Source organism: Plectropomus leopardus, chromosome 4 (assembly GCF_008729295.1).
Source record: "Plectropomus leopardus isolate mb chromosome 4, YSFRI_Pleo_2.0, whole genome shotgun sequence".
Classification (NCBI taxonomy): Eukaryota; Metazoa; Chordata; class Actinopteri; order Perciformes; family Serranidae; genus Plectropomus; species Plectropomus leopardus.
In genome coordinates this window covers 34,389,474-34,410,852 of record NC_056466.1, presented here as the reverse complement: position 1 = coordinate 34,410,852, position 21,379 = coordinate 34,389,474, and the positions used below count along the sequence as shown (strand labels likewise).

The 21,379-nt window shown below is 39.0% G+C and overlaps 1 protein-coding gene across 1 annotated transcript in view; it reads left to right on the top strand.

Moving 5' to 3' along the window:
* Positions 1-21,379, top strand: part of rptor (regulatory associated protein of MTOR, complex 1) — a 248,178-nt gene that overhangs the window by 197,408 nt on the left and 29,391 nt on the right. Inside the window, 5 exon segments of the mRNA XM_042484972.1 lie at positions 144-262; positions 8,983-9,086; positions 10,097-10,274; positions 10,452-10,562; positions 19,658-19,763. Of these exon segments, the coding sequence (XP_042340906.1) occupies positions 144-262; positions 8,983-9,086; positions 10,097-10,274; positions 10,452-10,562; positions 19,658-19,763 (618 nt within the window).

Sequence of the window (21,379 nt, the reverse complement as noted above, 5' to 3'; positions counted from 1 at the left end):
GTGTGTGTGTGTGTGTGTTTTCATCTACTGAATGTGTAAATGATTTGTGTGTATCATTTGAAACTCTGCCTGCAGAAAGAACTATATTTTCATGTAAAATCAGATGTGTTGAACTTGTTTATTTGCTTTGCTTTACTTTCCAGGTGTGTCCTTCAACAGTGTTTACACTCAGATCTGGAGAGTGCTGCTGCACCTCGCTGCAGACCCTTTTCCAGAAGTGTCAGATCTGGCCATGAAGGTCCTCAACAGCATAGCTTATAAGGTAGGGTTGTGTTTGTATATTAAAATAGCATGTCTTTATCATACACAGACGTTCAAGGCTGAATTTATTCTTAGAGTTGTTGCCAAGTTTATCTGTAAAGCTCAGTTCATGCATGGGTAAACTCAGTGCCCAAATTAAATGATCTATAGCATGTTGGTCTAAAGTGCACAGTGCAAGTGCATTTAATCCTCTGATATAGTGTTGCCTTTAGATAACATACTCCTTTTTTGCTACACTCACACAGCACATCCACAATTATGTTAGTATACTTTAACCCCTTGAAACCTGGATCAACATCATTTCTTGTGCTGCATTCAGATGCCTTTTTAAGCTTTCTGACCCTTTGAAAAAAGGCACCTTGGTGAGAAATGTCCCAAAAGATAGTATAAGTTTTTTTTGTTTTTTTTAAAGAAGGAATATCAAAAAATTGTCCACAAAAATAGGGAAAATGTCCAGAAAACGGTATTTGTTGCATATTATTATTTTACTTATATTATTATTATTATTATTATTAGACTTTTGGCAGAGAAAAAGTAGAACAAACATAAACAATAATTATGTCTTATTTTTAGCACTTTTTGGGTAATTTTCTTCTTAATTTTATTTTTTAATTATTATTTTCAGATAATTTTCTTTTAACTTTGTCATTACTTTTTTTCTTATTATTGGGCCATGACTTGTTAAGCTTATGTTGCCTTCTCCATGCTTTTGAATGAAAGTAAACCAGTATGCTCAGGTTTCAAATGGTTAAAAATTAATCGGGGCTAAGAGGAAACCAGTAGCACTGTATATATATTGGATACTGTTGTATATTATTGTGTTTGTTTTTATGTTAAAAAATAAATAAATAAAAAAAGATAACAAAAACAAACAACAAGTGAAAAGTTGACACCCCCGTGGCACATAGGCCAGCACCTCTTTTGCGTAATGCGAGGTGGAAATGCATGTGGAATCGAGGTGAAAGGGGGAAAAGGACAGGTTAATATTTTAGAGGAAATACATGGAAAAAATAATTACATAAATACAAAATAAAAAATACATTTAAAAATAAATAAATAAATACCCCATATGAATGGGAAATTAAATAAATATAAATAATAAATAATTATATGCAAAGTGGAAAATAATACATAAATAAATAAGCAAACAAATATGAAAATAAATAAATTGATAAATAAAATGGAAAATGAAATGGGGAATTAATAAATTGATAAATGAAATAGAAAATTAAATTGGAAAGTATATTAATATTGCATTTTTGTCATTTTCATTTATTTATTTGTTAATTTCGTATTTGTCGGTTTCAGTCCTCCATACAAGTAAGCTAACCAGTGTTAATTTTGGCAGGGATTTTAAAATTTAGTCTTAGTTTTGAGATGAAATGATGCTTATTAGTTTTAGTCACATTTTAGTCATTTTTATCCTTCATAGTTTTAGTCTAGTTTTAGTCAACAAAAAATTTGTTGTTTTTTTTGTTATTGTTTTTTTTTTTTTTAACTAATCTAATTAGGCTAATACAGATTTGAAAAATTAGATTCAGGGTGCAAGTTGTATAAAAAAATAATTTAGAGATAATTTGGGGGGGGGGGGGGGGGGGGGGGGTCTAAAGTTCAAATCTTTCTTTTGCTGTTGGCTGTTCTCCTCTCCCTTCCTCTCATTCTGAATGTCCAACTGTCAGCCACTAGCATTTTCGTCTTGTCCCGTCTCATCAACGAAAATGAAGAATCAAGATCTATTTTTAGCTTGACGTCATCTCATTTTGCTCATAGAAAAAAAGGTCGCTGACAAATGATTTTCCTCATAGTGGTACTTCCGTACGATTGAAACATATTGGCCGGACCATTATTCTCAATGTTTGGACATTCTTGCAAGCTGCAGTTTACATTTTGTAACTTTTCAAGCGAAAAAACTCCAACATTCTTTCAAACTCAGAAACCAAGAGAGAGGACCCAAATTATTCCGAGAATTATCTCAATTAGAACTCATATTTATAGATACAAACATTGCATACATAAAATACTCCATGTAAATAAAATAGCTTTTCAGCCAACCGCACAATGCACACACATACGTGAAATGCAGTTTTTTGATAACCCATTTTATTCCTACCACAGCACGTACACATTTGTCAGGATGTTGTGCTCTTTTAGTGTTCCCCTAAAATGATGAGGATCCAAGATATGAAGAGTTTTCATTGCTCTGCTCAGTATGAGTCATTTTGACTTTTTTTTTCAGAGTGTAACGTAATTGGATTGTAATAATTGACTTTGTGTGTCTGTATCTATATGCCAGCTCTCTTCCACCACATGGTTATGCGGTGAAAAAGATCTGTTTCCAGCACACACACCCCTCCCTCCCACTGGCATTTCCTTCCTCCAAAAGGCCATTACTTTTGTGCAAATGCAATTAAGGGCCAATGACTCCCCCAGGCTTGGCAGAACGGAGCAAAGAGGCTGCCGTAACTTAAGGAGCCATAATAACCACTATAGTCCACCACCCATCCTAACCCCGAGGCAAAATGGCATGAGCTTCCCACCACCAACACCAATTGTCCTCTTACTTACCTTCAGCAGAGCTGCATCTCTGCAATGAGACTCCCTGCTGGACTGCAATAAAAAACAACAGGACATGATTTACAATATAACACAATCGAGTCCTCCTCTACCAGCTAATGCACTGTGCTGTCTGTGGGGATTCTCTGTACCTGCAGACCTGAAGTCAGCTGAGCAAACGGTGGTGTCATATTTATAAAAATGATCAGTCTGACAGCCAACATATAGAAACAAACAGATTTTCAGCAATTCTTTAATCCAATAGCAGATGACTGAAACAGCAAAAGACACAATTAAATCACGCAGTGCATCATTTCCACGGTCTGTTATTAGGAAGAGCTGTCAATTTTAGGCTTAAGACATTTTGCATGTCAGATTTGAATGATAAACATGATGACTCGAGCTTTCACTGCATCAAGATTTGACTTGAAACTTGAAAGCAAAAACATTCACTTCTTAAGTATGGACCTGGTAAAATGCATTAATAAATAGAAGGGCACAGACCTCCGCCAAAGCCAAATTCGCTATCTTGCGATGTTAACCTGGGTGAAAAATAATTTGTGTATATGTGTCATGATTCGGATCTGCTCCAAAATTTAATGGGTTCTTCCTTGGCCCATTCCACACCCCTCCACCAAGTTTAATGAAAATCAGGCCAGCAGCTTTTCCCTAATCCTGCATTAGAACAGCAAAACTGAACCAAAAACATGACCTCTGTAGAGGAGGTAACACATCGTAAGACATTAACAACTAACCCTTCCACTACCACACAGCTTTAGTTTTTATTTGTTGGCTTCAGCTACATGTACCCCTTTCCTGCCAAAATTAGCGCATGCACATTGTCTTTTCAAACTGGAGTAAACCCGCTAAATATAGGCAATAGACTGCATTCCCACTGCCAGCGAACACGGCACTGCAGCCTTTCTTGCGTGTGTGGGCAAAGAGAAAGCAGTAGGAACGGATGTCTTTTTCACTGATTTCTTCTCATCATATATCTCTTTACTTATTATGTCTCACTTTCAAACTCAGCGCAGACCAATATGTATCGCTGCTTAGGAAGAGATGGAGCGTAATTAGTGATGGGCGTCATTGCATCTCGCCGGTTAAGGGAATGAAATTACCATGTTCACTGCGTACTTTGTTCCCATCAATGCTAATTGAAGCCAGAGGCAATAAATACCCGTGACTACTGCAGAGTCATTTGACCCGGGTGTGAATCCTGATTGCAGGCATTCCCATTGCATTTAAAAGCCAGATGTAAGTGGGTGTCAGTAGGTTTTTGTGCAGTGGTAAAGAGGCTTTCAGTGGCTGTTAACATGGGTTTGACAGAAAAGATTTAAATGTCATTTAAATGGTCTGCATTAATAGACCTAAAATACTTGCAAATTACATGCAATGAAGACCTGTTACCTGACTTACTCTCAAGGACTTGTGACTTGACTTGGACATGTCTTGCTCTACCCTAACCCCTTGAAATTTGAACTTTGATACTTGACTTGGACAGGTTTGAATTGAATTGATACTTGACTTGGGCAAGTCTCAGATAATGCAAGACTTCAGTTGACGCTTGACTGACTTGACTTGCTTGTGTTGGTATTTGACTTGGACTGGTCTTGATTGATTTGACTTGGTGTTGTCTTGATGTCTTGAACGCTTTGAGACTTGACTAGACTTGAAATTGTCTCCACTTAACATGACATGTGACTTGTACTGTCTTTGATTCCTGTAAAAGCAGCTTTGCTTCTTGGGTCTGCTGAGTGATACTGACTTAAATAATCTGACCTCCTCTACGGCTCTGGTTATATACCTTCATCATAGCTTACAGTTAGTCAAAGTTGTACCCGATACACCATGTGGCACTAGTGTCATTCATGTCATACATACATGAAAACAGTCAGGAAGATGACCTGTCGTGTCTGTATACCTTAAAAAAGTGAGGATGAGCAGTTTGACATTTAAAAAAGAATGACAGAATAAATGCTGTACTTTGGGAAGTTAATGAGTTATCATAGTCGGAGCCCACATTAATATTTTTTTCCTTGCAGAGAGCTCATCAGGGACAGCTTAATCAGAGAACATCCATCCCAAGTTCACAAGTGTTAACATTAGCCTAACTGGGAATCCAGCGCTTTTAATTAGGATTTTAAATGTCAAATGTTATTGATTTGTAACAAAGTGAACAAGGTCAGCAGCTAATTAAAATTTACTTGCTTCTCAGATGATGAAAGCATTAAATGCTTTTTAATAGCCCCCTCTTGCTGCATGATGTTGCAGTGAAAGCCTTGAGTCTTCTTTTTAGATCCTGATATTTATTTATGAAGATTTATGCACTTTTTACCATTGAAATTGATTGTTTTCACTTGACAAAGAAAGCAATTTAAAAACTTTACCACACAAAGTCCTGAAATGTTTGATTGGTCCCTGGGAAGGCTCTCCTCTCTACTTACTTTGTTTCTCTGCAGTTTGTCAACTTGACAAGAACATGACTGGTCATAGTCATAAGAGGAGATTAGGACTTGGGAGGCTTCAATCTTCTTATTTCTACGGTGGCCACTAGGGGCAAAAATTCTCCACCTTAAGCAAATGCAAAACCAAATGCGAATTAAGAAAGCATCTTCATCAATTTGGCAACACATGTGCAGCAGATGGAGAACACGCTGCAAATCCCACAACACATAAAGAAAATCTACTGTAAAAGCTATTACACATAAGAAGTGTTTCCACAGGACACTTAAAAGTGAAGCACACATCCTGACATGCAAGTTTTGGCCGCAGTTTGTCTCTCATGTTACTGGAGTCGGCCATCCGGGTTGGAAAATTAGCTAAAACAGTATTATCACGTGAGAGGAAGGTGTTTGCCTTGATCTGCCACCATATTACATTTTAGCTCATTTTTCAACACCACTGACAGATAGCTGACTCCAATGACGTAACGCTGTGGACACACTGCATGCGTGAGCAGTGCTTGATGGCATCCTGGCTGACTGCGGCTTGCATACTTACTGTGTCCACACTGACAGCAATGTTGCTGCAGCACTGCTGCAGACCTGTTCTACAGTTATAACTATTGCATTTCCATAATTAAAAGCACCACACCTTTATGAAGCCCTGCAGCTACTGCATTGTCAACAACAGGGTCCTGAAAATGATCAAAAGACCAGTTTCACTTGCTCAAAATTGCATGCATCAACAGAAAAAAAGAGCGAGACTCTAATTCTCTAGATGTGCAGCAGAAGCTGCGCCACACCTGAGCAGTGCTGCTCAATCAGGTAGTGTGGCCGGGAGGTAAGTCACAAACCACGGGCAAAACAAGCCCGTCTGGATGTGTGCATTCACTATAAAGTGTCTTCTGGGAACACTTCCATTGTGTTGTGACGTAGCGTGGCGCATTTTCTGTATTGTGGTGTTTGCAGTGTTTTCTTAATGTGTTGTGTTTAGGGAGTTATATAACAACTAATTAGCTGATTACCAGTATTAATAAATCCACTTTTTTCCCCACCTAATTTTAGTGATCATCAGGTCTCTACTATAGTGCAAATAATATCATATTATACATTCTCTTATTTGTGATGGTTCACCAGCTGATGGAGACATAAAATGCAATGCTCGTCAGTGTATGGAATTTACATTCATTGTACAAAATAAGAAAAATATTTCACCTTAGGGTCGATGTTTTGTACATGTTCACTTTGTCCAAAAAAAAAAAAAGATTTGTGATATCAGCAGAAATCAGCATGTTGGTCAACTCCCATATCTCATTTAAAAGCCAATATCATGCTGATACCGATGACTTGCTGGTATGATTGTGCATCCCTAGTTGTGTTGTGGTATTTGCAGTGTTTTCTTAATGTGTTGTGATATGGTATTTGCAGTGCATTCTCCAAATGCTGTGCATGTGCCTTGATGAGGATGTTTTCTTAATTTGCTTGTGTTGTCTAGTCATGTGTTTTCTTAAGTTACAGCGCGTTTACGCCTGTCGGCCACGGTATATTCCCCTTGCCTGACGCAGCAGATATCCCACACACTTAGCCCATGTTACCAACCACATCTTCCCTCCATCAGCCCACTGTCTCTGCCTGATTACTTCCATGTCATCATCATACATCAGGCGTGTGCACTTTCTTCAGCTTCAATAATTAAGCAGGAACATTCAGTGGTTTCTGAGCCATCATCAGCTTTCATGCCTGTATCCTACCAGAGCCCTCGCTGATGGGTGTTGTCTGTGTCCACGCACTAATTTTTTTGCTCAGTCGACGCACTTTCCAACCAATTAAAGGCTGGGTAAGTGAGGCAAAGCGGGCTGAAACTGGAGAGCAAACTGTTTCTCAGTGTGGAGAGAAGCAGCTGGTAGAACCTATTACACCCCCCACCACCACCACACCCCGGTTTCCTGTTAATGCAGAAGAATCAGAGTCTCGCTGTTTGCATATCACGTTTTCCGGGCAGCTTGTCAGCAGATAAGGCATGTGGCCTCCTGCGTTAGCATGGTGTTTGTTTACCACATGTTGATGATCTGCAAATGTTTATGAATAATCCATGAACACGGTGCATAATTTAGTTGTGTAAACTGATGAACTTGCAACTTCACGTTCATCTCAGCATCTAGTAAAAGGTTTTAGATATGGTTTTTTTTGAAAGCTGTGGTAAACTTACCAGCACAGATTTCCTAAAAAATCCCACTGAAAATCTTGTGCATGATGCATTTGTAGTCATCCAGGCAGGTTTTCTCTGGCTTACACTACTACTATTACTAGACCCCCTCAGCCTGCGGAGAGACACAAAGCGTTATGAGATGACATAAATGAAATAAACAGAAAAGCATAATTTTTTTTTTATCGTCAGGCGACATTTCATTATATCACACAGCCCTATTGGTAGTTGCAGGTTATCTTTCTGGCAAAAGCGTCTTTTTTCTCAGTTTTTTTCTCGTCATTTAGCACCAATTTCAAAAGTATTTGTATTATTTTTGTGCTGCAAAGGCAGGCTAGTTTCATGAAAAGACCACCCTTCCTTCATAGAAATATGTCTTTAGGTCTTGAAATATATATATAAAAAGTGAAATTTTGGTACTTTCACCAAAACACAAAGTGGTTAATGGATGCACAGTGACTGTTGAGGGAATAAAACCCAAAACATTCATATGCAGGGAAGGCTGGATTACAGCTCATCCACTCTGCTGCCTTGTTTTAGAAAAAGATTTTTTTGGCTGAGTTTTTACTTGTGTACAGCTGCACTTTGCTGCAACCTCTCTCTTACTCTCAAACGAGCTCCAGGAGGATTAATGCTGCACTGTGCAGCTCAGTTTTGCCAAATATAGATGTCTTTGCGCATGCACTGCTGACTTCACACACAGGCTGCTCGCCATCATCTTTTGGTCAAAAAACATCAACATATCCTCAAGTTGTTTATCTGCTTCTCCTTTTTATGTCCATCTCATCACATCGATCTTGTTGTGCTTGAAAACAAAAGGTACTTAGATTAGTGACTGAGCTATTTCCATAATAACCCTTTCAGCCGCTTTTACTGCTGTTTTGTTTCATTTCCAATCACCTCTAAATGAAGCGCTAACAGCTAACCCCCCTAACTGATGTCATTTCCCCATCACAGATGCAGAGGATTGAATGTGTATAAACTTTGCATTAAAAACTTTTCCCCCTCACTCTCAGACACACTCACACACAGACACAAACAAAAGATACTTGCCACAATGTTGTAATTAGCATAGAAATCAAGTCAAAGGTAGTAAAATGTGTTTGCCTGTGTTAACTGGATTTACACCGTGCACAATTTTCTCTCCACCTGGCTTGAGTAAACAACAACTCTGCTATTCATCAATGATGCTTTGCCTCTATTGTCTTTATTAAGTTTTCCCCTCCCTTGTGAGCAGCCATTAGACAACTCACAATGAAGAGGTTATATTACCCGCTCCACCTAATGAGATAAAGTTCTGGAAATTTAGGCAAACTTTGTAAAGAGCTGCACTCTACGCTCTGTTATAGTGAGAGGAGTAACCTGATTTTAGCTTTCTGCTTCTAATCCTGATCTGTCCTCAGGTGTGTCTTTAAAATTTCTGAATGATTGTCCCCTCCTCCCTTTTAAAGCTCTTATTTTCTGGTGGGATGACTTGATTAAAAAGCAGAGAATTAACCCAAAGTTTTTTGTTAACAGGCGACGATGAATGCTCGGCCTCAGAGGATCCTGGACTCTGGATCGCTCACCCAGTCGGCACCAGCCAGCCCCACCAGCAAGGGCACACACATCCACCAGGCTGGGTGAGGGCACATCTCACATGATTATTCAGATATACAGAAAACTCAACCTAATCACCAGAATAGATGTTGTGTGTGTCTTCAAACCATGGATATGTTACATTTGTACGTCTCATGTAGCAGACATGTTGAAAACACTTTATGTAATTTTTTTAGGGCTGCCCTCTGAAATTCGGAGATTCAAATCATCGGTCAGAGGGCCCTCAGTTGACTGAGATATCTTCAAGTCTTTTTTTTCTTTTTGCATAGACTGTGTACTTACCACCACAATTCTTAAGTGAAACAGAAAAGTCTGGATACAGCCGCTGCCATCTTGTGCTAGTGACATCATTCAGAGATGGAGTCTACGCTGTAGTTCTGTCCAGGGGTGGGGGCATTCCCGCAAAAACACCCTTTTGACCAATAGTAAGCAACCCATTGAGCACAAAGTCACCGATCGGTTGTCACAGGTGTAAGTCATGGTGGAAAATCCCCTTTTTTGCAGAATCGAATAACTCATTAAAACTAAACTGATCACAAAAACTATCACTTGAACAAACATCAGGGTGATGAGAACTATCTTCAGAGACAGAAACCATCTTTGGTAAAAAATGTATTTGGCATGTACGTACTTTGAGTTTTTAGTTTGGCCTTTGTCCATTCACTAACTTGGAGGGGTGGGCTTTATGACCCATACTGTAGTAAGACACCAGGGGGCGACCAGGTTTAAAAGCTTTGCTTTTGGGGAACTGTCATACTGCGCAGTGAAGTTTTGCAGCGGGGTGAGCGCTCTTGACACTAGTCTTTGGTACAGGGAGCTGTAAAAAAAAAAAAAAAAAAAAAGACAAACATCAAAAAGTAATGATAAAATGATCACACTAAATCCCGGATATGTCTAAATATTAAATGACATATGACGAATAAAAGATTTAAAATGAACTGGGTTTTCTTACTTGTTTCTGTTGACACAAAGGGAATGAAAAGGCGGGTAAGTTCTGCTACTTGTCCTCATGTTGATGTCCGTGTCCCTCCAGCGGCTCTCCTCCCATGCCCAGCACCAGCAGCTCCAGTCTGACTAACGAGGTGCCCAAACCTCCCGCCAGAGAGCAGCCGGCCACACGGCCTCCCTACACCCCCACACTGGGAGGACAGGCGCCCCACTCCCACCAGTTCCCCCGCACCCGCAAGATGTTTGACAAAGGACCTGAGCAGGTAGAGGATCACCCTTGTGCTTGGATCTTTGTGTGTAACTCAGGCATTGTGGGTAAAATTAACTAGCAAGTAGCAGCTGCAGGGTTGTTGTCTTCGGCTTTTTGTACCGCTAACATTTTGTGTGTGTGTGTGTGTGTGTGTGTGTGTGTGTGTGTGTGTGTGTGTGTGTATGTACAGGCAGCTGAGGATGGTGACGAGCCAGGTGGTCACAGGAACTACATCTGTCCCGCCCTCCAGACGGGGCTTTGCGATTGGAGCGCCAAGTATTTCGCTCAGCCTGTCATGAAGGTAGCGTCTTTCTTTTCTTTCCAATCAATCAGCCCTTTTTACAGTCCTCACATCCCACAGTGCCGGTTCATTTTTTATGGAAGTACTTTGATGTATAAAACCGGGCTGTTTGCTACCTGCTGGAGATAATGTTAGTTAGCCGCTTAGATCGTTCATACAAATATGTAAATATGTTCAGTCTGATTTTGAGAAAGTCAGTATAGTCTGATTTCAGTCGGACTAACATGGTTACGTGTATTTTGAAAGTCCAGATTTAGTTGGACTAACGCAATAATTCCACTTTTGTTGTCATCATGTAAATATACTGACTGTATCTCAGACACTGACGGGCAGCTCGCCCACTGTATGCTATTGTGTGCTCACCTTTTTTTGATCCACATGATCAGTTTTTACCGTGAGCCTAATTATCCACAGAAGTGCCCTCTGCAAAACAAACAGACCTGGTTCCATTTCTAGCAGTACATCCCCCTAAATCCTACACGCTGGAGCATTACGACTTTGACCCCAACAGGTTGTGTGTGAGGCGTCGCCATTCTGTGAGTCAGATCCAGCTCCCGCACCTCCATGGCTCCAACCTCTTGTCCACATATGGTCCACTTCTGGCTGCCCTTTCACTCTGTAAAGCAACATTTTAGATGAGTTACTACTATAATAAAATGCAGATATTTTTACACAATATTGAATTAAAAGTAAAAGAGCAAATCAAATTTTCCTTAATCAACAATTCTAAAACAATATTTTATTTTGACTCCTTCTTGATTCTAGTCTTGTTCTTGAACAGCAGCCTGGAGTGGTTGCTAGGCAACAAAGCGGACAGGTAATTTCAGATTTCACATAAATATTTATATGGAACGGTGTCACAGGTGCACATTTGTCATGCATTTAACAACGGCTTCAGGAGTGACGGAGCCATCCGAGTACACGAACTGTGCTACTGAACATCTTTTAGAGAGTAATGGAGTCCAATGGAAAACAGCAGGCCAGGGACCAATCACAGTGTGAGAAACTACCTGCTGCTAGCACAAGATGGCTTTACTGAATAATTGAGCTCCATAACTTAACATCCTCCCGAGTGAAATTCAAGATTAAAAGAAGCTGTTAACCCCACACAGTAGTCGGTGCCGAATTTTTGATGGCAAGCTGAAAGCAGGCTACTATGTGTTTAACCCTTTGAAAACTGAGCAACTTGGTTTGATTTCTTTCAAAAACATGGGGAGAAGGCAATAAGGAACATAATAGGACATGGCCCAAAAAATAGCAAAAAATAATTAAATAAAGGGGGGAAAAAGTTCCAAGAAAATTACTTGAAAATGGGCAACAGAGAGTAGAAATCAATCAATCAATCAATCAAGTAAATGACCTGAAAATTTTCAGAAATTTGTAATGCGTATATGTTATTTATGTATTTATTTAAAAAATAATAGTTTTCTGGACATCTTTCTCTTTTAATTTAATAAAATCAAATCATTTTCAGGTCAGTTTTTTGTCAACTTCTACTTATTTCTTTTCTTTCTTGCCAGGTGGGTCATTGCCTTTTTTCCCATGTGTTTTTTTTTAATCAAACCAATAAAGGGTTAGATAATTCGTAAAAGGTGTCTGAATTGCAGCACAAGCACAATCCAGGTTTCACAGGGTTAAATAATCAACATGCTATCCTCTCTGTAAAAATATGAAGTAAAATAAAAAGGTTTTGTTGAGGTTAAACAGAGAAGGAGAGAATTATTTTTAAAAAAGAGTCAAACGCGAGGGTCAAACAGAGGAGAGCAGAAAGTGTTGGGAGTGGAGGAAGAAAAATAAGTAAGAAAAGTATTCAAGAGTGCATGAGAGACAAAGTGGCTGAGAGAAAAGTTGATTTTAGTAAAATAAAATATTTACGCACAAAGACATTTGCGGCAAGAAGAGGAGTCGAGATGGAGGAGCGCACGGCAAAGAAAAAGTAACGATGATTATAATAACATATTTGAAAGAGAGAGAATCCATCGCAAGGCAGACAGAGGCAGGAGGAGAGGAAAAAGTGAGGTGTTGAAAGTGAAGCAAAATTTCATAAAGAGCAGACAAGAGGAGAGAAAGATGGAGCCAAAGTGGCAACAAAAGGTGATGAAGAGCAGAGAGAGAATTGGAGGGGAAGAGTGAGTGAAGAGCAGGAGGAGGAGGAGGAGAGGGGTTTTTTGCCGTAGCGTGAATCAGAATGCTGCATTGGCAAAATTTTGAGTGCTGCCATAAAACTCCACTCCATTACAAAGCTCAGTGTGTATGTGAGTACGCCTCAAAGTCTGCACACAGGTTATCATATCACTGTGTCAGCAGCAGGGGAGCAAAATCTGTGTGTGTGTGTGTGTGTGTGTGTGTGTGTGTGTGTGTGTGTGTGTGTGTGTGTGTGTGTGTGTGAGAGAGAGAGAGAGAGAGAGAGAGAGAGAAAGTGTATCTCTAGGGGTGTGTGAGGAGCAAGGACAGTGAGGACTGCATGTGAGAGTGAAGGTCTGTGATTAAAGAGAAAGATGTCCACAGCCACAGGTTCATATTTAAGTAAGAGAGCAAGAGCAGTGGTTCGTAACACAGTTGACCAAAAATATGTGGACACCTCTGTCCATGCAAATTTATTCCGGTTCAATACAAGGGTCAAATAGGCGAGAGCCAATCATATTTGTTTCTAAAGTACGGTGGCCCTGAGGGTCAACACACTACATCAATCCACCAACACCCCCCAAAAAAAGATTTCAGAAATCAAAAAATTTCCCCAAAACAAAAGAACTCAGAAAACAAAACACAATCCCCCGGCCCCCAAAAACAATTGAGAAAACAAAACATCCCCAAGACAAAACATCTCAGAAAACAAATCAGCATTTCCCAAAACATTTCTGAAAACAAAACTTTCCGTACCACACTACATTTCCTCTTGTAGCGCCTGCTGCATCATGCCAGAGGGAGTCGGTTTCTACTGGCAAGCGCACCATGTGACCTAGAAAAGACAAAAAAGTGTTTCCATTGCAGTGTTGCAAAACATGACTTTTTCAAATCGCCTGAAATACCACCTCATGCAGGAGTAAAAACATTTTGAGATGAAATGTTTTTTCTAAATTGACGTTTCCATTAGACGTATTTTACGTTTGCAGTTTTAATTTGAGCAATTTAAGGGTTAACGTAAACCCGCCTAGAGAGAGATGGAAGGAACGAGAGACAGACAGAGAGGTTAAAGCATTCATTAATCATAGGCCTGAGTGAACAGGAAGGTCTTAAGCTTGCTTTTAAAAGACAATACAGTTAGGTGTACATGTTATATCATAAGGGACTTCGTTCCGGAGACTAGGACCATAATAACTGAACGCACCCTCACCAGATTTACTAGTTATTATGGGGACAGTTAGGAGACCAGTGTGCTGATCTGAGAGAGCTCTGAAGGGGCTAGATGCAGACTTGCAGTCTGTTTACTTCAGTACACGTCGCACACACTTTACTATAAGACAATATGTATAAGACCCAGGCATCTTTCCCTAAGCCTAAACACAGCGTGTCTGCAGCCGTGGCTAGACCTCGTTGGTTCAGAAGGAGGAAGTGGAGACGCATCATCCCTCTTTATTTACGGTCTCCGGTGTGAACACAGTGTTACATCAGCAGGAGGAGGATATGGGTGAAATGAATAAACAACACCCCAACTCGATTCTTTGAAAATGTAAAAAAACTAAACAAAACAGAAAAACTTATTTTCTGGCTCAAATCAAAACACACATTGATATGATTGATATTTTGGCAATTAACTAAAATTATTATAATATAATGTAATAACTTAATCAGTCTAGCTGTATTTATGTATATTTTATGTTAGCTTGTCACCTCAAATCACATTTTTGGGTTATATTTTACCTACACAGCCCTGATTTAAAGACGTTAGACATTATCAGAAAATTGAAAAATGTTTAACATGAGAAGAATAAAGAGGGATGTTGTTAAATGCTAAAAAATGAAGATTATTATTATGATGACAGATTATGAAATTCATTACTGTGTTTTAAATCAAAAACTATAAACTAATTCAACCCATCTCCTTCCACCAGACTTGATACAGGCCATCTTCAGACTGTCCCATGCAAATTATCTACACAGATTTTTGATTTATCAAAAAAATTGAGCCTACAGTGCATAAATAATTTGACTGTAAACGGTGCTGTAAACATATACTTGCAAATTCTTGCTAGATAAATCTTCAAGGTTCATGAAAAAAATAACAAATTTTTGCTGTCGTGGTAAATTAAATGTGTAACATTTCAGAATGTTATCTCAAAAACTGATTTTTGACAGCATTTTTAATTCTGCCCTCATGTAAACTATTGCAGTCTTTGGGAAAATGGGATCTTTAAACACCAGTTTTTACTTATGGAGCAAATCAATTTTTGTGAAAACAAATTATCAACATCTCATCTCTCAAGCACGGAACTACATCTTCCATTGTAGCTGGCGTTGATAGGCTTTTACAATGCTTAAGTATCACATTTGGAAGACCTTGCCTGTTTTATTTATAGAGTTCATGTCTAACAGAAATGGTTTGAATGAAAGACAAGAACTTTGTCTTTCTAACAATACCAAAATAAATTCATATTTGGTATTTATTATAAGTATGGCATTGTTTTTTTCATGGACAAACCCTGAGTCAAAGGTTTTTATTCTAGCATGTGACCCCAGAAGGGCTCCATACATACCCAAAGACGAAAAGTTGAGTCTGATACAGCTGTTGCAACCACTTGCGTTAAACATTTTTTTGGAAAAAATTCAGCAATCACATGTAAAGTTTGAGTGTCCACATACTTTGTAGTGTACTAGGAATTTTTATGTATGTCCACAATGTCTAGAGCTCTGTGGAGAATATATGCAAGAGTCTCTCTCTTTTAACACATACTTTTTTTCCTTTTCTTTTTTTACCTCAGGGTCTCATTATACGTTACATTAGCAGCTGACACAGTGCAGGACCACAACCCCGGGAACCACAGTATCAGCTGGCTCTTACCTTGCACACACACACACACACACACACTCTCTCTTGTCTCTGAGCTATGGGAATACATCAACCACAGCCTAACTGCTAAATCTGCCTCCTCTCAGACTCGGTCAGGAAGCATAAATATAGACAGTGGATATGATATGCAGATAAACCTGACGTGACTGCACACTCACAGAAACACACTGTACATACAACATCTCATACACACATGGATTTATTCACAATCTGCACTCAGAGGTGCTAAATGTGTGTTGTTTCCCTGTAGGCAACAAATGCAGAGTGAGGAATATTGATTACACACAGTAGTAGTAGAGTCACATGGCACTGTAGCTGTGTGTGTGTGTGTGTGTGTGTGTGTGTGTGTGTGTGTGTGTGTGTGTGTGTGTGTGTGTGTGTGTGTGTGTGTGTGTGTGTGTGTCAGACTGTTTAGCATTCAGTGGGTGTGGGAGGCCTCGCTGTAGAAATGTGCTTAATAAGCACACACGGGCAACCACTGTTTAAAGACACACACACACACACACACACACACAATTACAGGTTCTCTCTGTTGTTTACACTCTGTTGTTTATGTATCAGTCTATTAAATATGCATAATAATAGAAAAGCCGAAGTTTTTAATTTATGATTTTAATATTTTAAAGTGAAAAATGACATAAATCAACTTATATTACATTCTGCATATTGAATGTCATGTTACAAGGGGAGTCATTAAAATAAAGCCGGGACCAAATCTTTGGGGGCATTTTGTTACATAAGACTTAATAAAGTTAATATTTCTCATATTGTCCCTCTGTTCAACAGATGGGATCAGATGTGACTGCATAAAGTGAACTATACAAAATGAGCCTCACTTAGTATTGTAGTTGGGAAAGTAATCAGCCCTGTAGTGTTATGAGACATATTGGCAAGGATTTTTTTTTTTTTTTTATCAATGGGCTTTATTCACAAACAGTGCATGCACACAAATGTGTGCTTAAAACATGCATTGGAATATTTTACGCGCAAATGTTGGATTCATTAATATATTCTGATCTGTCTATGTTCCAAGCGGCAACCTACAAGGCTGAAAAATGAAGCCAACTCAGGAGTGCCAAAAACTGCAGTTCCTCTTATGGCCACTAGAGGCTGGCTCCAAAACAGAGTCAATCCCCATAGACCCCTATGTTAAAATGCCCAAATTTACTGAAGAAATAAACATGTTTACAGCCTGATACAAAAACAGTTTTGGTATTCATAGCTAATTTTAAACAGTGCACATGGTTAATTTGCACATATCTCACCCATTTACATTTTACAAAGGGCCAAGGTTTCACCTGTTTACGGGTGGGGCCGCTGGAGTGGCAGGCTGTCTGCAAGGTACCAACACAGTCTGTGCGTCAGATCCAGCCCTTGCTCCTTCACAGCTCCAACTTCTCATCCAAATATGGTCACTTCTGGCTCCAAAAAATGAAGATGGTCATGGCTAAAATGCCAAACTCCATGATTCAAAACCAGTGGATGACATCACAGTAGCTACTTCCAGTATTTATACAGTCTATGTTTCGTTCAAAATCTGTAAACAAATTCAGAACTGCCTCACATCACAAGAACACATAAACAATGGTCTGGCTGTCATAGAAAATGAAAACACACCCATTAATTACAGCAGGCACATATTTTCACAATTAAAATATTCAGCTCTGAAACCTGAGTGTCCCAGTCAATTTCAGTTGGCAAGACAAGTTTCGCTGCAGCTATGTAATTCCCAAACATCAACCTCCATGGCTGAAAAATGAAGCCACAATCAAAATGCCCAAAACGGCAATTCATCGAATGTTCACTTGAGGGTGGCTCTCTTGCACCTCCACAGCTCCACCCTAGCCTAGCCTAAATATGGTCTCTTCTGGCTCCAAAAAACAAAGATGGCAATGTTCAAAATGCCAAACATGAGGCTTCAAAACGTCCACAAACCAATGGGTGATGTCACAATAGCTGTATCCATTATTTATATAGCGTATGGAAATTCTCTGGAATAGCGCTCCCCCAGATATCCTGTCAGGTTTAAGTTTAAACATGTCCAGGGACATTCAAGAGATTAAAGATCGGGCTAGGAAGTATGTTCTTATATAAGGGAATGAGGGTGTGGCATTTTTCTGATTGCAAATAACGATTACCCAACATGTGCATTTATTTTGTGCGTATAGTAAGAATATTTCTGCACATATATAAGTGAATGGGACCCCATGAGCCCAATGGTGCAGTCTGAGAACATACTGTGACCTGTGCTCTGACAACCAGGGTCCAAGACTTAAAGGAATACTTCAATATTTTGAGAAATACCCTAACATGCTTTCTCTCCGAGAATGAATTTAGAAGATCAATATCAATTTGTGCCTGCATATTTAGCATTGATCTGGAGCTCAGATGTAGTTAGCCTAGCTTAGCATAAAGACCTTTAAAGGTCACGAATTAACATCTTTGGGCAAAGATCATCTCTGACCCCTCACATCCTGATCATCACCTCTTTCAGCTCGTTCTCTCGGGGTCAGGTCACTGTCCAATAAGACTAAACGCTTCACAAACAGCTTTTTTCCCCCTCAGCTATCAGATTTCTCTGAACCTCCCACTTTGGCTCCCTCCTCACAAACCACTGATATGCATTACAATGATTGTCTGCTGTCCATTTATGTATTCATGCAGAGAAAAACATACTGTACTGAAAACAAATTCTATCAGCCTGGTGGTATGGCTAATAAACAATCTGTCAGGTTTTTATACTAAGGCAGTAGGTTTTCGGATTGGGTATGTATGTCCTGATATCTCAAGAACACCTTAAAGGAATTTCAACAAATTTGGCACAAACGTCCACTCGGACTCAACAATGAAGTGATTAGATTTTGATAGTCAAAGGTCAAGCTCACTGGGACCTCTTCTGTCTCATTCTTTTGAATACGATGTCACAAAAACACAAAGGGAATTTCTTAAAATTTGGAACAAACATCCACTTTTACTCAAGGATGAAATGATTAGAATTTGGTGGTCAAAGGTCAAGGTCCCTGTGACCTTGTGTCCGTCTCATTCTTGTTAAAATGTTACAAGGTGTTTTTGAATAGGATATCTCAAAAACACCTTGAGAAAATTTCTTCAAATTTCGCAAAAACCTTCACTTTTACTAAAGGATTAACTGTTAATAGGAGAAATGATATCATGTATTCAGAAGGTCAAAGGTCAGCTTCACTGCGACATCATAATGTTCTTTTCTGGTAATTTTACGATGTCATATCTCAGGAAGAGAGGGGGGAACATTTGGTAAGATACTGACTTGTTGATACTAATTTGTAAACCCTGCTAATTGTAGAGATCTTCTGTGCTGCTGGGGGGAAGATATGTGTGAAGTATCCATGTTTTTACAGACATGGATGTAAACTATAACTGCAGCTTGACTGGTTTGTGAAGGCATACAACCACAAGGCAGTAATTCTAGTTTGTTTTTCATTTTCTTTTTATCTTTCTTACATTTTGCAATTAAGCTCTTTTACTTCCACTTTATTCCTCATCACACACTGTTCTTAACCCCCACTACAAGAAATTTATGTACAGAAATTCACTTGATTTTTGGGAGGATAGGTGAGAGACCCCCCAGTGATGAGCACTACTTATCCAGAGAAGAGTTCTGGCTCTCGCAGTAGAGAAGGAAGAGAGAGATTGAGAGAAAGGGTTGAGAGCTCTGTAGGGGGAAATCTGGACTGAATGACAGGAAAATGAGGAGAGGAGCAACATCAAAAGGGTCTGGGTATCTGCCATATTTGCTGCAGCAACTGAAAAACTTTTATGTATTTGTCCATGGAGTACATTTAAACAATGTGTGCACCTCAAATGTCCATTGGCTTCAGCCTCTGGCATTTACTCAGACATTTCAATGTTCTCTTAATTTTCTAAATTAACATCATGTTTGGAGACGATGTTTCAGGGAGGGTTACTTGACCCATCCAGAAACAGTTAATGTCTTGTACATCCTTATTTCTGTATTTTCACTTAGTGTGCATTTTATTTGAACCATACAAGTACAATCTTTCCTCAAGAAGTTCCATATGGAGTAATCCAGGGAATATCTCTCTTTCAGATCCCAGAGGAGCATGACCTGGAGAGCCAGGTAAGGATGGAGCGGCAGTGGAGGTTCCTGAGAAACACTCGCGTCAGAAGGCAGAGTCGAAGCATCACACAAAGGGGTTAGTGACACACACTCTCACAGATAATTATGCATATGCACATTATTTTAGGAATACCATCTGCTTGTTATAATAAAGCCACAAATAGACATCATTTAGGCAGATATTAATCATCTTTACAGTCATTGTTTCCCCCACATTGTTATAGAAATAGTAGACTGAAGTTATATTTAGTATTATTCTAAAAGTATTTAGAAATTTTACACCAAGAAATCGACAAAAGACGGATATGAAAATCAAGCTGGAACTCTTGCAAACACAGAGCCATTTATATTTAATATTTCTGTCTGGCAGGAAGAGTCGTACCTATATACCAGTTAAAGGAACCTTGGACTGTAATGTGTAGGATTAAGCAGAATCTATTGGCAGAAATGGTATATAATATTCATAACTATGCTTTCATTAGTTTAAAGGACTGTGTTTTTGATCATGGAGTCCACCACGCTGCACCGTCATGTTTCTACGGTAGCCGAAAATGGACAAATCAAACACTGGCTTTAGAGAGGGCCATTTGTGCTTTTACATGGAGGGGTGAGTGGAGAGATATTTAGTTAGTTGCAATCTGCAACCTGACCACTAGATGTCACTCAATCGTTCACACTGCACCTTCAAAAGCAGAGTTAGTCTACACATACAGTATGCTACCTAATTACTTGAATTTAGATTAAGTCGATCATCAATATGTCATCCCAGGCTTTTATCACATTTACATTACGTGTCATATCTGATTAAAGTCAAGGGGGGTCAATTTAATGAGCACATTTCATACATAAAAAGGCAAATCAAAATGATCCACATGTGCACAGAGCATCAAAATTACAAATGACAAAGTCAGATAAGCATGAGAAAATAAAATAACAAATAATGAAATAGGCAAAAACTTGAACAAGTGGCTTGCCACATGCCAGGTTGATTTTTTTCATTGAAAAATTCAACGATAACCAAGACTAGCTTAACTGCCTTGTAAATCTTGTTAAAAAAAAACTCAACTTTGTTGCATCACACAAAGGGAGGCATACATCTCTGTTAACAGGGCTGTCTAAGAGCAATCTTAAATTCCATTTTTATGATTTAAAAAAAGAAAATCTACTTTGAGCTCTAACACTGTTATTGTAAAAACACAAACTCATTCTTATTCAAAATAAGGATTTTGTTCTTTTTTTTGTTTTGTTTTTTATTTTAGAGGGCCTGATGATGACAAGCTTTGAAGGAAGATAAAAACATTTTATACAGTCCTAAACATTTATTCTATGTTTTATTTTTTGAACTTCAGGCAATGGTGGCCCAACCACATTTCTTTATTTAGCAATGTGTGTTGCAAAGTGAATTTTTTTTGTCAACAGTTAGAGGTCCTAGAATCAAACTTTGAGGCACGTCATATGCCAGGTTGATCCACTAACTGATGGACATGAAAGAGATTCAGTCCGAGTGATAATAAGATTATCACTCGGACCAGCAGTGTCAAATGCAGCACTGAGATCACAGCATAAGCACTGATATTTTATTAATAACTTATTTTTTAACCTCGATGAGGGCAAAATCTGAGTGGAATCCAGACTGTCCAAAAAAAGAACAGACTGAGATGGGCTACAGATCGAGCAGCTTTGTTTCAGACA